This window comes from Daucus carota, chromosome 3, assembly GCF_001625215.2.
Source record: "Daucus carota subsp. sativus chromosome 3, DH1 v3.0, whole genome shotgun sequence".
In the NCBI taxonomy this organism is placed as follows: domain Eukaryota; kingdom Viridiplantae; phylum Streptophyta; class Magnoliopsida; order Apiales; family Apiaceae; genus Daucus; species Daucus carota.
In genome coordinates, this window is record NC_030383.2 from 10592576 (window position 1) to 10607971 (window position 15396).

At 37.0% G+C, this 15396-nt stretch overlaps 3 protein-coding genes across 3 annotated transcripts; all 3 read left to right on the forward strand.

The window, feature by feature from the left end:
* Positions 1 to 1632: 1632 nt before the first annotated feature.
* On the forward strand, positions 1633 to 5311 carry LOC135151369 (uncharacterized). Its single transcript, XM_064089781.1, has 4 exons — positions 1633 to 4196; positions 4304 to 4403; positions 4474 to 5024; positions 5308 to 5311. The coding sequence occupies exons 1-4, from the start codon at positions 1633 to 1635 to the stop codon at positions 5309 to 5311; spliced, it is 3219 nt and encodes a 1072-aa protein (XP_063945851.1).
* A 969-nt stretch (positions 5312 to 6280) lies between these two features.
* Positions 6281 to 9726, forward strand: LOC108211155 (uncharacterized). Its single transcript, XM_064088767.1, has 7 exons — positions 6281 to 6663; positions 7448 to 7773; positions 7917 to 8049; positions 8171 to 8482; positions 8580 to 8705; positions 8805 to 9305; positions 9394 to 9726. The coding sequence occupies exons 1-7, from the start codon at positions 6613 to 6615 to the stop codon at positions 9622 to 9624; spliced, it is 1680 nt and encodes a 559-aa protein (XP_063944837.1). The 5' UTR covers positions 6281 to 6612; the 3' UTR covers positions 9625 to 9726.
* Positions 9727 to 10943: 1217 nt separating this feature from the next.
* Positions 10944 to 14783, forward strand: LOC108212211 (glutamate receptor 2.8-like). The gene is made up of 4 exons (XM_017383937.2): positions 10944 to 11277; positions 11995 to 13280; positions 13393 to 13711; positions 13794 to 14783. The coding sequence occupies exons 1-4, from the start codon at positions 11007 to 11009 to the stop codon at positions 14570 to 14572; spliced, it is 2655 nt and encodes an 884-aa protein (XP_017239426.2). The 5' UTR covers positions 10944 to 11006; the 3' UTR covers positions 14573 to 14783.
* The last annotated feature ends 613 nt before the right edge of the window (positions 14784 to 15396 follow it).

The following is a 15396-nucleotide window of genomic DNA, read 5'->3' on the forward strand; positions in this document are numbered from 1 at the left end:
GTAGCGCTGCCCGCCTTTCTTCCTCTAACCGCTCCTGTTCGAGATAGTGATCCATTTGCATGAACATGATTGGGATTCTATAATCCCAATCCATTTCCACCCAAATGTCATCGGGGATGTCGAGAATGCCATAGGAGACTCCATCGATTGTGACGGTGTTGTTGTTGTAGTTGATTGTGACTGCCATTGTAATTTTGATTGTGATTGTAGTAGTTGTAGTTAATTTGTGGTAGATTAGAGCCCTTTTTATAGCACAAGTGTTAAGCAACTAAAAAGTCTCTACATTGAATTGTATTAGTGTTACAATCCCAAGAGTCACCCTTCCATTACCTTGTATTGAATTCTATGAGTTACACTCCCAATATTCATACCCCTTGATTGCTTAGGAATTTGATAGGATTTTGAAATTTAAATATTATTAAGATTAATTTTATTTGATTTTGGACTTTGAATTTGATTTACTCATCTATTTTATTTGATTTTGAGTTTGATTTGATTTTGATATATTTTTTTGAGTTTGATTTTATAAAGCGTGTGAGTTTAATTTGTTGTTCGCATAAATTTTAATTTGAAATATTTTGAAGATTAAACAATTTTTTAGGGAGTTATCAATGACGGGACTGGTTTTTATCAGACGACTTGTGAATAAATGGTTGCGTTTGTTATGAGTTTTCTGATATAAAACCAGTTCCGTCAAATTATTTTTTTTAAAAATTTAAGCGACAAAACCGACCGACTAAAGTCATAACCGACCGAGGTTACCATTGCCGTAACTCAGTAAACCGACCGATTGGGTCATAACCGACCGTTTATAGCATAATCAAGTGCAGAAAACCGACCGATATGGTGGTCGGTTTTGTTCTTATTAGTTTTATTTATCGATTTATTTGGCTAAGTCTTGAGAATGCTCTGCGGCACCGAAGAACGACGTCGTTTGCATACTATAAAACCGACCGACCTCGGTCGGTTTTGATTATTTTATTTTTATTTCTTGATTTATTTTGGCTAAGTGCTAAGACGACGTCGTTTGTGCAAAATAAAACCGACCGAATTGGTGGTCGCTTTTGGGCGGTCGGTTTAATATGGTCGGTTTTAAATGCTGGGAAAGTAGCGTTCTGCTCGTTAACCGACCAGAAACGGACGTTCGTTTTATTTTGCAACATAACCGACCACCCGGTGGTCGGTTTTGACCCCCATTGTATATTTTATTATTTAAAAAACGGCGGGTAGGTGCGTTTTAGCAGTGATACGACATCGTTTTGTTTAAATAGACATAACCGACCGTTTATTTTTGATAGTCGGTCGGTTTTGTGTGAGCTAAAAAGTTAAAAACTACTCTCCACTTTCATTATACAACAAAGCTTGGAAATTATCAAATATCAAAAGAAGAAGAAGGAGAAGAAGAAAAAGAAGGAGAAGAAGAAAAAGAAGAACAAGAAAGGAAGGAATCAATTATCAAAAACAAAGTAAGCTACTCTTCTTAATTATGATCACATTGTGATTTTTATTTATTTTGTTGAGAATAATTTGTATGAATGTTGTTTATATAAATTTCTTGGATAATTTGTAATGTGTATATGTTTTATGTTATGTTAATACATACGTGCGTGGTGTGTATATATATTTATGTAGATGACAAATCTTGATCGAAGTTGGATTAGTAACCGGTTGCAACGAGATAAAATTACTCTTAATTTAGAATATAGGGAAGGTGTAGAGGAATTTTTGAATTTTGCAAGCTTGAAAATGGAGGGAGGTATGATGAAATGTCCTTGCAAGCTTTGTAAAAATTTGAATTGGTTAGGGGTAGATGATGTTCGGTTTCATTTGATATCCGAGGGTATGATGGAGAGTTATACGGTATGGACTTCGCACGGAGAGGTTTCGCAAAAAAATAAAAAGCGAAAATCATGTGAAACGCGAGAATGTCGTAGGGTAGTAGATGATCATGTTGATATCAACTCCATGTTACATGATTTTGCCGGTTCGAATCATGAATTTTATGATACCACGGGTACTACTAATGTTGAAGAAGCTCCTAATGATAGTGCTAAAGAATTTTATAAGGCGATTGTTGAAAATGGTGCTCCTATTTATCCCGGTTGCACAAAATTTACAAGATTAAGTTTTACCGCAAAATTGTTGGAGTTCAAAAATGCGTCTAATTGTAGTGACAAAGCCTTCAACAGTTTGATTAAGATCATTATGGACGTGTTACCAAAAAAGCACACATTACCCGAGTCTTATTATGAGATGAAAAAGGTTATGAAAAGTTTAAGGGTGGAATATGAAAAAATTGATGTGTGCGAGAATGATTGTATGCTATTTTATGGAGATGACAAAGATAAAATTGTGTGTGATATATGTAGTTGTAATCGATATTTGGATAAATCAAGGAAAAATGGTAAGAAAATTCCGAGAAAGATTTTAAGACATTTTCCTTTGATTCCCCGACTGCAACGCTTATATATGTCGGCACATACATCCAACCACATGAGGTATTACAAAAATCGAGAGGTCAATGAAAAAGAAATTTCTCACCCTGCGGATGGAGACGAATGGAAGAATTTTGACCTCCGATATCCATCATTTGCTCAAGAAATTCGTAATGTAAGACTTGGTTTTGCGACCGATGGTTTCAACCCGTTTGGGAATACGGGTAACAAAACATATAGTGTATGGCCCGTGGTAATTGTTGTGTATAATCTTCCGCCGTCCATGTGTATGAAGAGACCGTATATGTTTTTGACGGATATTATACCGGGTCCGGAGAGTATTGGGAAAAATATTAATATATATCTTAGACCTCTCATTGATGAATTGAAGACATTATGGTATACCGGAGTGCAAACATATGACCAATCTCTAAAACAAAATTTTACCATGAGAGCGGCTCTTATGTGGACAATCAGTGATTTTCCTGCCATGAGTATGGTAAGTGGTTGGTCGGGGAAAGGAAAGCTTGCATGTCCAGTGTGTTTGGGAAGTGTGCAGGGGTTTCAGTTAAAACATTCTGGGAAATGTTCTTTTCATGGCACTAACCGAATTTTTCTTGAACCTAATGATCCATTGCGTAAGAAGAGTAGCTTGTTTGACCATTCGGAAAAAAGGTTGTGGCGTGGACGCTTATCCGGGGAGGAAGTTAAAACTTGGATTGATAGCATAGACTTTCCACCACCCGGAAAGACTAACAAAAAGAAAAGAAGTGATGGATATGGGGTTGAGCATCATTGGACTCATGCCCCGATGTTCTATGATCTCCCTTATTGGTCTTCACATAGTTTGCGACATTCCATTGATATCATGCATACCGAAAAAAATGTGTTTGAGAACATATTTTTTACCATTGTTGGGGGCAAGAAGTCAAAAGATCACCACAAGGCAAGGTCGGATTGCAAACACTTCGGTGTGTTGCCTCATTTGTGGATTGATGAAAATGGCAAAAAACCAAAAGCTCCGTACTCTCTTAGTAGAAAACAACTCAAACTTCTATGTCAGTGGATTGAGTCGTTGAAACTTCCAGACGGTTATGTCTCAAATATATCTCGTTGTTGCAATGCTAAGGAGTGTAAGTTTTTTGGATTTAAATCGCATGATTGTCATATTTTCCTTCAAAAATTGTTGCCTCTATCAATTCGCGAGCTTCTACCGGGACCAATTGTGGATGCCTTGACAATGATTTCCAATTTTTTTCAAGAATTATGTTCATCTGTGATTACGAGATCCGACTTGGATCTAATGACGAAATCGGTTATTAGAGCTTTGTGTTTATTGGAAACAATTTTTCCTCAGACTTGGTTTGATTCGATGGAGCATTTGGTAATACATTTAGCAGAAGAAATTAGACTAGCGGGACCCGCTTATTGGCATTGGATGTATCCAATTGAACGGTTATTAGGGAAATTTAAACAAAAGGTTGGTAATAAAGCGCGAGTCGAGGGTTCAATTGCCGAACGTTATATGGAAGAGGAGATTCTTAATTTTTGTTCCTTCTACTTTGCCACGGACTCAATTCATAATAAAATACGTCGCAATGAAGCTCGTTTTGATGGTGATGGCTCCGAAAAATTAGAAGTTTTTGAATATCCAATTGAATGTCTTGGTAAAGAGGGAAGTCGTTATTTGACCGATAAAGAGCGAAAGTTAGCAGAAGAATATGTACTTCTAAACTCTCCAGAAATTCAACCTTATCTAAGGTATCATTTATAATTTTTTAGGTTTATTTAAATTTATTTAAATTCATTTTAATTTATTATAATTTATTGATAATTTATTTTAATTTATTTATTATAATTTATTTCAGGCGGTTTACAGATCGTGTTATGAGTCAACGTCCGGAGACAACACCTCAACAATTAGATTGTTACATAAAGACCCGATTTAAAGATTGGTTATTGAAAAAGGTATATATTGTTTTTTCAATTTCTTTTGAAATTTGAATATATTTCATCAATATAATTTTAATATTTTTAGGTTGGACGAAATGATGTAAACCGACCTCTTCTTCAATATTTGTTTGAGGGACCGGCTATGCGGGTAATGACATTTGAGACTTGTAAAGTCAATGGATACAAATTTTGTACGAGAACATCTTCCGGTTCCGGTGTCATTGTTAAGGGCACTTCACATGATAACAATAGTGATTATTATGGACAATTGGAGGAAATTGTCAAGCTTATTTATCGAGGAGGAAATTATGTATATTTATTCAAATGTATATGGTTTGATAGTGTCGGAAATGGTGTTGTGATTGATAAAAATAGGGTCGTGACCGTGGATATTACTTCAAGATTGAAGTCGGATGAGATTTTTATTTTGGCTAGTCAAGCTTCCCAGGTTTACTATGCTCCCAGTGTATTGAATCCACATGGCAAATATTTTACGGTCGTCAAGTCTAAAAGTCGTCCGATAAGCGAATCTATCAAAATATCAAATGATATTGAAGAAGCTTATCAAGAAGATAGATCAAATGCTACTAGTGCATTCTCTATATTTGTTGATTTTGCACAATATGGTTCCTTACCGTTCGTTCGACATGAAGAAGATGAACAAGAAGAAGAAGACAAAGATGAAGAAGAGGATGATGATGAAGAAGAAGAAGAAGAAGAAGAAGAAGAAGAAGAAGAAGAAGAAGAAGAAGACAAAGATGAAGAAGAGGATGATTATGATGATGGATTTGATGAAATTGATTAATATAATTGAATATTTTATGATGTTGTTGAATTATTGATTATTAATTTGTTAGTTTCATGAAATTATTGATTATTGATTTGTTAGTTTGTTGGATGGTTGTTGGTTTTGTCGCAGGTAAAGGCAGAGAAAGGAAACAACAAAACCTTGTTTTTTTTGTTAAAATACGCAGAAAACCGACCGACTAGTCACATAACCGACCGCTTTTACCATTCAATACGCAGAAAACCGACCGAACTGCTATATAACCGACCACGGTTACCATTCGGTAAAGCAGAAAACCGACCGATTGCAAATATAACCGACCACGGTTACCATTCGGTAAAGCAGAAAACCGACCGATTGCAAATATAACCGACCGACTTTCCCTATATATTTTTAAAAAATCCGGTTCGCCTAATTTTCACGTTACGAAGTCACACATGTTAATTATAAACTTGACTAAGATGTTTTAAATTTTTAGACAATTCAAAAAACATTTTTATATGTACGGATCCCCTAAACAGAAGACTAATCATATACCAGAAGTCTTATTTTGAATTACCTCGTTCACTCTTAATTATTCAAAAATTAGATGTTTTATTATTTAAACGATCCAACCGTACGGATGTTAATAAAATAATCTCATCAACGTTGAGACAAAATTTCAGATGATTTCGATGAATCGAAATACACCTTTATAACCTTTTTATTGTGAAAATATACATAAATAAAATTTTAAATTAAGAAAATATTTTTAAAAAACCCGGTTCGACTAAATTTCACGTTACGAAGTCACACATGTTAATTATAAACTTGACTAAGATGTTTTAATTTTTTAGACCTTTTAAAAAATATTCTTATATGTATGGATCCCCTAAACAGAAGACTAATCATATACCAGAAGTCTTATTTTGAATTATCTCGTTCACTCTTAATTATTCAAAAATTGATGTTTTATTATTTAAACGATCCAACCGTACGGATGTTAATAAAATAATCTCATCAACGTCGACACAAAAATTCAGATGATTTCGATGAATCGAAATACACTTTTATAACGTTTTTATAATAATACTTTATATAAACAAAATATTAAATTAATAAAATATTTTCCCAAAAACACAAAACCGACCGACTATACAGTAAAACCGACCGACCTTGAAAAATTACGCGGAAAATGAATTTTTTCGTGAAAAATTAAAACACCCGCGCGACAGAAACGACGTCGTTTGATGGTACTGCACAGATTTCCAGGTCAAAACCGACCGGATTGCCGGTCGGTTTTGGTGCGTCAGTATATAAACAAAAAAAAGCCCCCCTTTCCTCTTTTATTCTCACACGAACGACAGTACTCTGCACCCCTTTCCTCTCCAAACTCTTTCAAACTCCAAACTCGAATCAAACCCTCTCCTAACTCTTTCAAGGCAAGAATCAAGTGCAATGGCGGCAAGAATCAAGAATCGGAAACCCTCTCCAAAATCCTCTTCAATGGTAGAATCCGAAACCCTCTCCTAACTTTTAATTTGTGTTAGTATAGAGCTTAAATTTGTGTTAGTATAGAGCTCTATTGAACTTCAATTTGTTTGATTTGTTTAGTTTTCAAGCTTTTATATGTATGCATTGTATGTATATAAAATTTGTATATGTTAGTTTGGAAATATACATGCAAGTTCTTGTCGTCGGTTATGTCATGAGAATGAAAACAATAGGTTTTAGTTTGTGTATGTTAGTTTTGGTTTGTATATGTTTTAGTTTTAGTTTGTATATGTTAGTTTTAGTTTGTATATGACCGTTTTGGTTTGTATATGTTAATTTGTATATGTTAGTTTGGAAATCTCTGTTTTTTATTTGTTTTTATATTTTTGTAATTTTTAGTTTGTACTCACATTCATAAGGAGGGCTTGGAATTTGGTTTTGTGTTTGTATTAAGGGGTTGTGGTTTGCATTTGGCATTTTGATATAATTAAGGTGTTGTGGTTTGCATAATTGGTTGTGAATGAAATTTATGTGATATAATTAAGGGGTTGTGGTTTGTATTTTGGCATTTTGATTTATAAGGGGTTGTGGTTTCATTCATTTTGGCGTTTATATGTTCAAAAATGAGTCGATTCATAAGGTGTTGTGGCTTGCATAATTGGTTGTGAATGAAATTTATGTGATATAATTAAGGGGTTGTGGTTTGCATTTTGATTCATAAAGGGGTTGTAGTTTCCATTTAAAGTCGATTATTTTTTTATTCATATTCTAACCAATGGTGTTTATGGTGTTTGATTAGGGCACCTTGTGGTGGTTTGTCATCCTTGTGGTGATGATCATTGCCTTAATGGCAAGAAAAGGCAAGGGCAAGGGGAAGGCCAAGGAGACAACCAAAGGCAAGGGAAAAGGGAAAGCCAAGGAGACAACTTCCACTCGGAAGGGTAAAGGAAAGTCTAGCACCTTGGCTATACGTGATGAGCCAACTGATTCGGATGAAGGCGGGGAGAATCCGAATGAAGAGGAAGTTCCAAGACGAAGGGTAATTAGGAGGCCACGATCCCATTCAGCCGGTTTGTTTGGAAAAGTCCCTCCGAAACCAATCCGTATCAATATTTCAGGAGGACAGTAAGTCTACTTGTAGTAACTTATATATATATATATATGTATATCTATCTATCTGTATATATATATATATGTATCTTGCACTTGTTTAAATTTTGTTGACATACATATATATGTACATATAATCTCTTTTCACATTTTGGTAGTATTGAAGATGATCAAGCAAAGAAGACTTTGCTTGCTATTGTTCGTGAAAGGTGGCCCGTTGGACATTACACGTTCACCGACATTGTTGAACATGATGGTGAATGGCTAAAACACGTAGTCGAGGAATTTAATGTAAGCTACTCTTCTTATGCTCACATCGTGATTTGTATGCATGCTTTTTTATTTATTTGTATTATGTGTAAATAGTCTAACCATATGTATGTAATTTATCTTGATTTTATTATAATTGTAGTTATATTTCAAGCAACAAAAGGGACAAAGCCGGTCCGAAGCAAAAAATATAATTGAGAAGCATATCAAGAACACAATAAAGAGGACGTTGAATGAGCTCAAGACAAATATTGAGCAAAAATCAAAGGAAAGCGGAATATCAAAATTGAGTTTAAGACCTGGATATTGGTCTGAACTTTTTTGGAAGGATTTATTAAATTATTGGGAAAAGAATGAGGGGCACTTGCATAGGTCATCCGTTGGATCTACGAACCGCAAGAACGTCGAGCGGTTGCATAGTGCCGGTGCCCGGTCTTTTAATAAAGTGAAGGAGGTATATATAAATATCTATTATCATACACACCTTAATTTCACTTTTAAGATTTAATTCACATATATATTATATTGATGATTTAAATTGTTTTTGGAAGGAAATGAAAAGGAAGGAACGTGGAAAGAATCCAACTCGCCTTGAAGTATGGAACCGGACGCATACAAGGGTTGGAAGTGATCCCGAGCACCCCGTGTATACCACGCCTGCTGCAATGGCCATAGCGGTAATTAAATGATTGTCTTGTGGTTTTTTTTTAAAGTTTCAATGTCCATTTTACTTTTTAAGTTGTTTAATGTACTGATTGATGCACATTTCTCTGTAGACACGATATGCTTCTATTCTAGAAAGCAGGCCGGTGTCGGTTACACAAACAGGGGATAGAGACGAGCCCTTGGAATGGTGGTTGTCAGCAACCGGAGTTCCCGAAGGCAAAAAGCCTAAGAAGGACTACCTTGTTGGATTCCCCGAGGCTCGTGCTAGTCAACTTATTCCGACTCTTGCCTCACGTTACAGGGATTCAACAAGAGGCGAAGCCGGTGGATCTTCCGGTCAGAGACAAGAAGCCGTCATTCCCGACAATGTGTACCTCTCGGTCGTGCGCAATGTGCTCAATGAGGTCCGTGCGAACCCCCTTCAATTTCAGCGACAAATGTCTGAAGAAGAGATCGCGAATTTTGCAAAAACCGCACTAGAGGCCTCCGATCCAGCTGCCGATCCAAGTACAAGGGTTCAATGGAATTCTATGATTGGTGGGGAGATGGTACACATTGTGGGGTCGATGGTCGAGGATATACTCCTCAAAATGGAAAGGAAGGTTGAAGAGGTACGAATTCATATTTGTTATCTACTTGTATTGATCGAGTATGCTTATTTTCTTATTGGTTGTCATTGTCTATTATATGTGCAATTAGGAAAAGGAACGCAGACTCGCAGCGGAGAAGGATTATACTGATCCAGAGGAGCTGTCGGAGGAGGAACGCGGGGGACCCGAAGCTGGTGCTGATGCGGGTGCCAATGCTAGTGCTGCTTCGGGAGCGGATGCTAGTGCTGCTTCGGGAGCGGATGCTAGTGCTGCTTCCGGAGCGGGTGCTACTGCCGCTGCGGATGGAGCTGCTTCCGATTCAGATGTTACATTAGATTAGTTTGGCTTTTGAATATTTGTGTTTTGAATATTGTGTTTAAGTTGGATTTGGAATTTGGTTAATGCTTGTGTTTTGCCCTTGTAGACAATTATAAGTTTGATGTTTGGGATTGTAGTTATGGTACATTTTGTTGTTATATATGGTGTTATGGTTTATGTATTTTGGATATTGTTGATTGTTGGTAGCAGGTATGGCAGTATATAGAAACAGCAGGATTATTTTTTTTTTGATAGAAAACCCAGAAAACCGACCGACTTAAGACAAAACCGACCGTCCTTACCATTCAATTCACAGACAAAACCGACCGACGTATACATAACCGACCATGGTTACCATTCAAAAAAGCCAGAAAACCGACCGATTGCTTACTTCTCGGTCGGTTATCTTTGGCTGATCGGTCGGTTATACACGGTCGGTTTTAATCCCTGCAAGCGTTCTGGTCGTTAACCGACCATGTCCTGTCGGTCGGTTATGGGAAACCGACCGAACGCGGTCGGTTATAAGGTCATTGTTTTCAGTTTGACTTTTCTGGTCAAACGTTTATAACCGACCACCCCCGGTCGGTTTTAGTGAGCTGCAGCAACTTTGACTTTTTGGTCAAGATATTTTAACCGACCACCGACGGTCGGTTTTAGTTCCCCCAACAAATTTGACTTTTTTGGTCAACAGATTATAACCGACCACATACGGTCGGTTATATTATTCTTATATCGATTGACCATATTTTGGTCAAACATGAAAAACCGACCGACTCCGGTCGGTTTTAGTTTACACGTGGCTGTGGCGTCCACGTGGCTCCAGATGGCATTGCTACAGGGCCCAGGTAGCGACTTTCTTAAATAAGCAAAACCGACCGACATTCCGGTCGGTTTTCGTCTTTAAACCCGACCAATAGCTGATAACCGACCAGGTTACAACCGACCAGCTTCTCCGGTCGGTTTTAGTGTTTAAACCGACCGTTTATTCTTTTAACCGACCGTTTTTGGCGGTCGGTTTTGTCCTGTTTTTTTGTAGTGACGTCACTTCCATCGCATTTCCCAGCACTCCACTAGATTCTCTAAAGTCAGCCCTTGAAGAGGACTGAAAGTATCGATAATATTTCATATTCACGGTAACTTATTCTGATGATGAATAGATGATCCAAGTCACGACCGAGTAAACTGCCCCGAGTCACCGGGGTTCCCATTCAATGCACAACTAGTTATTATACAAATATTCAATGGTATATTCAATTCAATGAAAAAGAATCAGTTGATAGAAAATCTATATACTTACCTCATCATGGTTTATGTTAATATTTATAATTTGCTGAGACATAAACCTACACTTAGCCCTTTTGATTCTTTCTCAACTCCTTTAGTGCCATACTGTACTAAAGGAGAATGTTGGGATTTCGTGTTCATGATCGTGTTTTCAGTTGTGTATTCATATATCTTCTGGTATCGTCGTTCTGTAATGCAGCAAGCGGGAACCATGCAAAGCTCCATGCTGTAGGAGGTATTGTTGATTACTCCTCTGTTACTGGCAAACAACAAAAAATAGCCATGGAGATGGCTATAGTAGATTATCATGCTCAGGTGCGGCAATTGCATCCTCGCGTGGTCTTACATGTTATGGACTCCCGGAAGGATCCTCTGAGAGCAGCTTCTTTGGGTAATCTATCTTCATCATTCTGAATTCTATAAATTTATGTGATGAAGCACAACTCTAGAGCTTAAAGTATTTAGTTTTCTAGCTTGTAAAGATGCATGCAACAAGCTTAGGCAAGGCAAAGTACTCCATAAGTACTCCATGTATACAGTATAAGCCTCTTCATTTGACTTGCATATAGATACAGAGAGATTAATGGAAAATTAGTCAACCCCCTCAACAACTTCATAAGGGCGGCAGGTTACGAATAAAAAATTTAGTATAAATTTGTATATTTTATAAGTTTAATTAGTTTAGCAAGCGCATGCTGTTGTAGAACTCAGCATGCGCACAGTACATACTAAATAGTATGTGTAGCATTCAATGGGCCTGTTTGGTTGAGAGAAGCAGAAGTTGCTTCTGGCTTCTGTTTCTCTTGACCCGTTTGTGTAAAGAAGCAGAAACACTTTTAAAAAGCTGAGAATGCTAACTTCTCTCTCAGTTTCTGCTTCTTTTCCAAACACTTTATTAACTCCTTTACTTCTCACTTCTACTCCACTTCTTTATTATAAGCAAAAAATCACTTCTTTTAAGTTAACCCAAACGGCCCCAATGAAGCCTTCTTTGCAGCTTTTAACAGAGCTGAATACTTAACAAGAATGCTTATGTGAAGTTCTTAAGAAATTTGTAGTTGGTAAAATCCATACTTAACGCTAAAAAATTTACCTTGTATATTTACAGCTAAGAAACTAATCAAAAAGGAGAACGTAAGTGTGATCATAGGCTTGGATAGATATGATGAGGCTGTCATTGTTGCTCAACTTGGGAACACATCACAAGTTCCAGTTCTTTCATTGGCCAGTGACGTCCCCTTTTCGGCCCCTAGCCTATGGCCATTTCTGGTAAATATGGCTCGCTCCCAACGCGCTCAGATGAAAGCGGTGGCAGCCATAGTTCAAAGCTGGCAATGGCGAAAAGTAACTGTCATTTATGAAGATACTCCATCAAGTGTTAATGGAATCTTTCCCGACCTTATTGAAGCGCTTCAAGAAGTGAACGCAGATATTGATTATTATCTCCCTCTTCAAGCCTTTCCTTTATATTCCATACAAGAAAAGTTGAGGGATCTCCAAAGAAGACAGAGTAGAGTTTTTATTGTCCACACTTCAAGTAGTCTCGCGATCAATATTTTCCTGGAAGCCAAGCGATTGAAAATGATGAAAAAAGAGTTTGTGTGGATCACCACGGATAGCATCAGTAATTTTATTGATTCTTTTAATTCCTCGACAATCTCTGCCATGCAAGGTGTCCTGGGAGTAAAGGGTTTCTCTGCCTTTTATGTTCAAAAGCGATACAAGGATTTCTCCATGCGTTTCAAGGCTAAATTTCGATCAGAACACCCCACTCAGAAATATATGCAGCCTGGAACTTTTGCTCTGAATGCCTATGATGCTTTATACACTGCTGTATTAGCAATTGAAGGGAAACAAAATCCAAAATCTCTTGCACATAACTTAATCAACCATACTTCAGTGGATGGGGAGAAATTACTGGCAAGAATTTTACAGAGTAAATTTATGGGATTAAGTGGAGAGGTGAATTTTAAAGGAGGAACTCTGGCTCCATCAAAAATTTTCCAGATTGTTAATGTCATTGGTAAAAGTTATCTACGGCTCGGATATTGGTCTGAAGGATTAGGATTCTCAATGAACATTAACAATGGAACTAAGTACAGCAAGTCTATGAAGATATTGGGGCAAGTAAATTGGCCAGGACGTTCTTCGACAACTCCTAAAGGATGGGCCATTGCAACAAGCAGCAACAGACTAAGAATAGGAGTACCTGGTCGCAACACTTTCAAAGAATTCGTGAATGTGACTTATGCACATCCCGGGAAGCCAATTGTAGGAGGATGGTCCATTGATGTGTTTAAAGCTGTTGTTCAGAATTTACCATACAACTTACTGTATGACTTTTTCCCCTACAATGGAACTTATGATGCACTTGTTCAGGAGATTAGTCTCTCGGTAATTACTTGCTCTATGCCAGACTCTCGCGTATATTTGTGCTTCTTAAGTCACTTCTACCAAGTTTTTTAATATTCTAACATTGTTAATTTGCATGATTGAGCTCTTGAAGACTTTTGACGCGGTGGTCGGGGACACAAATATTGTGGCTAACCGCTGCGCTTATGCAGAGTTCTCACAGCCTTACTCTGACTCTGGTCTACAGCTGCTGGTCTACTCAAAGTCGAAAACATCTGCTGCTAGAGCATGGCTGTTCATGAAGCCATTCACAACATGCACCTGGATTTCCACGGCTCTTGTCAACTTATATAGTGGTTTTGTTGTGTGGTTCATTGAGCGCCAGACAAATAGAGACTTCGAAGGAAGTTGGTTCAAACAATGTGGAACAATCATTTGGTTGGCCTTCACTACGCTCTTCACATCTTTACAAGGTAAGTTTTCCATTAGTTTCATAGTCAGTCCACTAGTCAACTCAATGGTCATAACCATTAATCTTTATAATCGCGATTGCAGGTGACAAATTGCATAGCAACTTGTCTCGAATGGCTGCAGTAATCTGGCTCTTTGTGGCCTTAGCTATAACTTCTAGTTACACAGCTAGTTTGACCTCGTTCCTCACATATCAGAATTTTGATCCGCCAGTGACTACTGTTGAAACATTAATAAGGACTGGCGCGAAAGTTGGGTGTAACGGTAATTCTTTTGTCGTCAAATATCTGCAACATGTGTTAGATTTCGACCCACAAAACATCGTGAGGATATACAAAGAGGATGATTATCCCGAGGCCCTTAGGAGCGGACAGATTGCTGCTGCTTTTCTCGAAGTCCCATATATCAAACTCCTCCTTGCTAAAAATTGCAAAGGCTTTAAGACCGGAGAGTCGTACAAAGTCGGAGGTTTTGGATTTGTGTTTCCTAAAGATTCTCCAATGCTTACGGACATTTCTCAAGCGGTTCTTAATGTGTCAGAGAGTGGAACACTACGAAAGCTGGAGAAGACTATGTTGGACTCAAACAAATGTTCAGAATCTGATGACAAAGATGATTATAGTCTTGGACTTGACAGCTTCTGGGGTCTCTTTGCGATCACTGGAGGAGCCTCAACTATAGCTTTTCTGTTCTATTTCTTTCCTTGTCGCATCCCAAAATGGTCTGGTTTTAGCAGCAGAGTGTTCTCAGAAACAGAGCCCAAGCATGAGACGCACAACCTACCAGGGAGATTTGCTTCATCACAACATGATCCGGACCAAGATGAAAGAGTCTTATTTGATGCAGAAATGAAAAACCAATGACCATCTCAACAACAGTTACTTTTTTTAGTAGCATCACTTTCTTAGTTTGCTAGTGTAGCAAGTAGCAACATATTGTAGTGTCATCAGTCATGTGTACAGTGTATCAGTGTATGGTTAAAAGAATGCTGGTAAATTATATGTAGGGTGGAGTCCTGGAGGATGGAGTTCATGGAGATTACAAAAATTACATCGGCTCTGGCTGGTTTGTCTCCGACTAAAACCCAGACTTTAAATTATTTTCGATTTTAGGCTCATAAATATTTATTTGGATAATATATAAAAATCGGTTTAAGCTTAGCAATAAATCAGAACCTGATTTAAAGTCAGAAATTAATTTGAGGTAGAAGTATTTTTTCGGTGACTTAAATTTTTTGAACTTTTTTTGATAAAAAGTACCCATAAGTCATAAGTTATCCATAAATCATTTTTATTTTTATTATTATATTTTTAACAATCCATAAGTCATTCAAAAACATACAAACAAACATTATAAACTCACCTTACAACATTAAATCACGTTAAGTCGTAAATTACAATTTTAAACTCTGTGAAACGGCCTCTAGAATCGATTTAGAGCCCTTTTGCCCGGCTTAAAATATAGGTTTTAAATCATTTTGACCTTTAAATTGAAAAATGTTATATCATAAGCCGACTTAAAGTTAGAAATAAATCAGAAACTTTTTTATAAAAATTATCAATAATTAATAAATTATCCATAAATCATTTTTATTGTTAATTTTAACAACAACTAATAAATCATTAATACATCATAATTATTCAAACATATATTTTAAACTCCAAATTTATCATATTAAACCATCCTA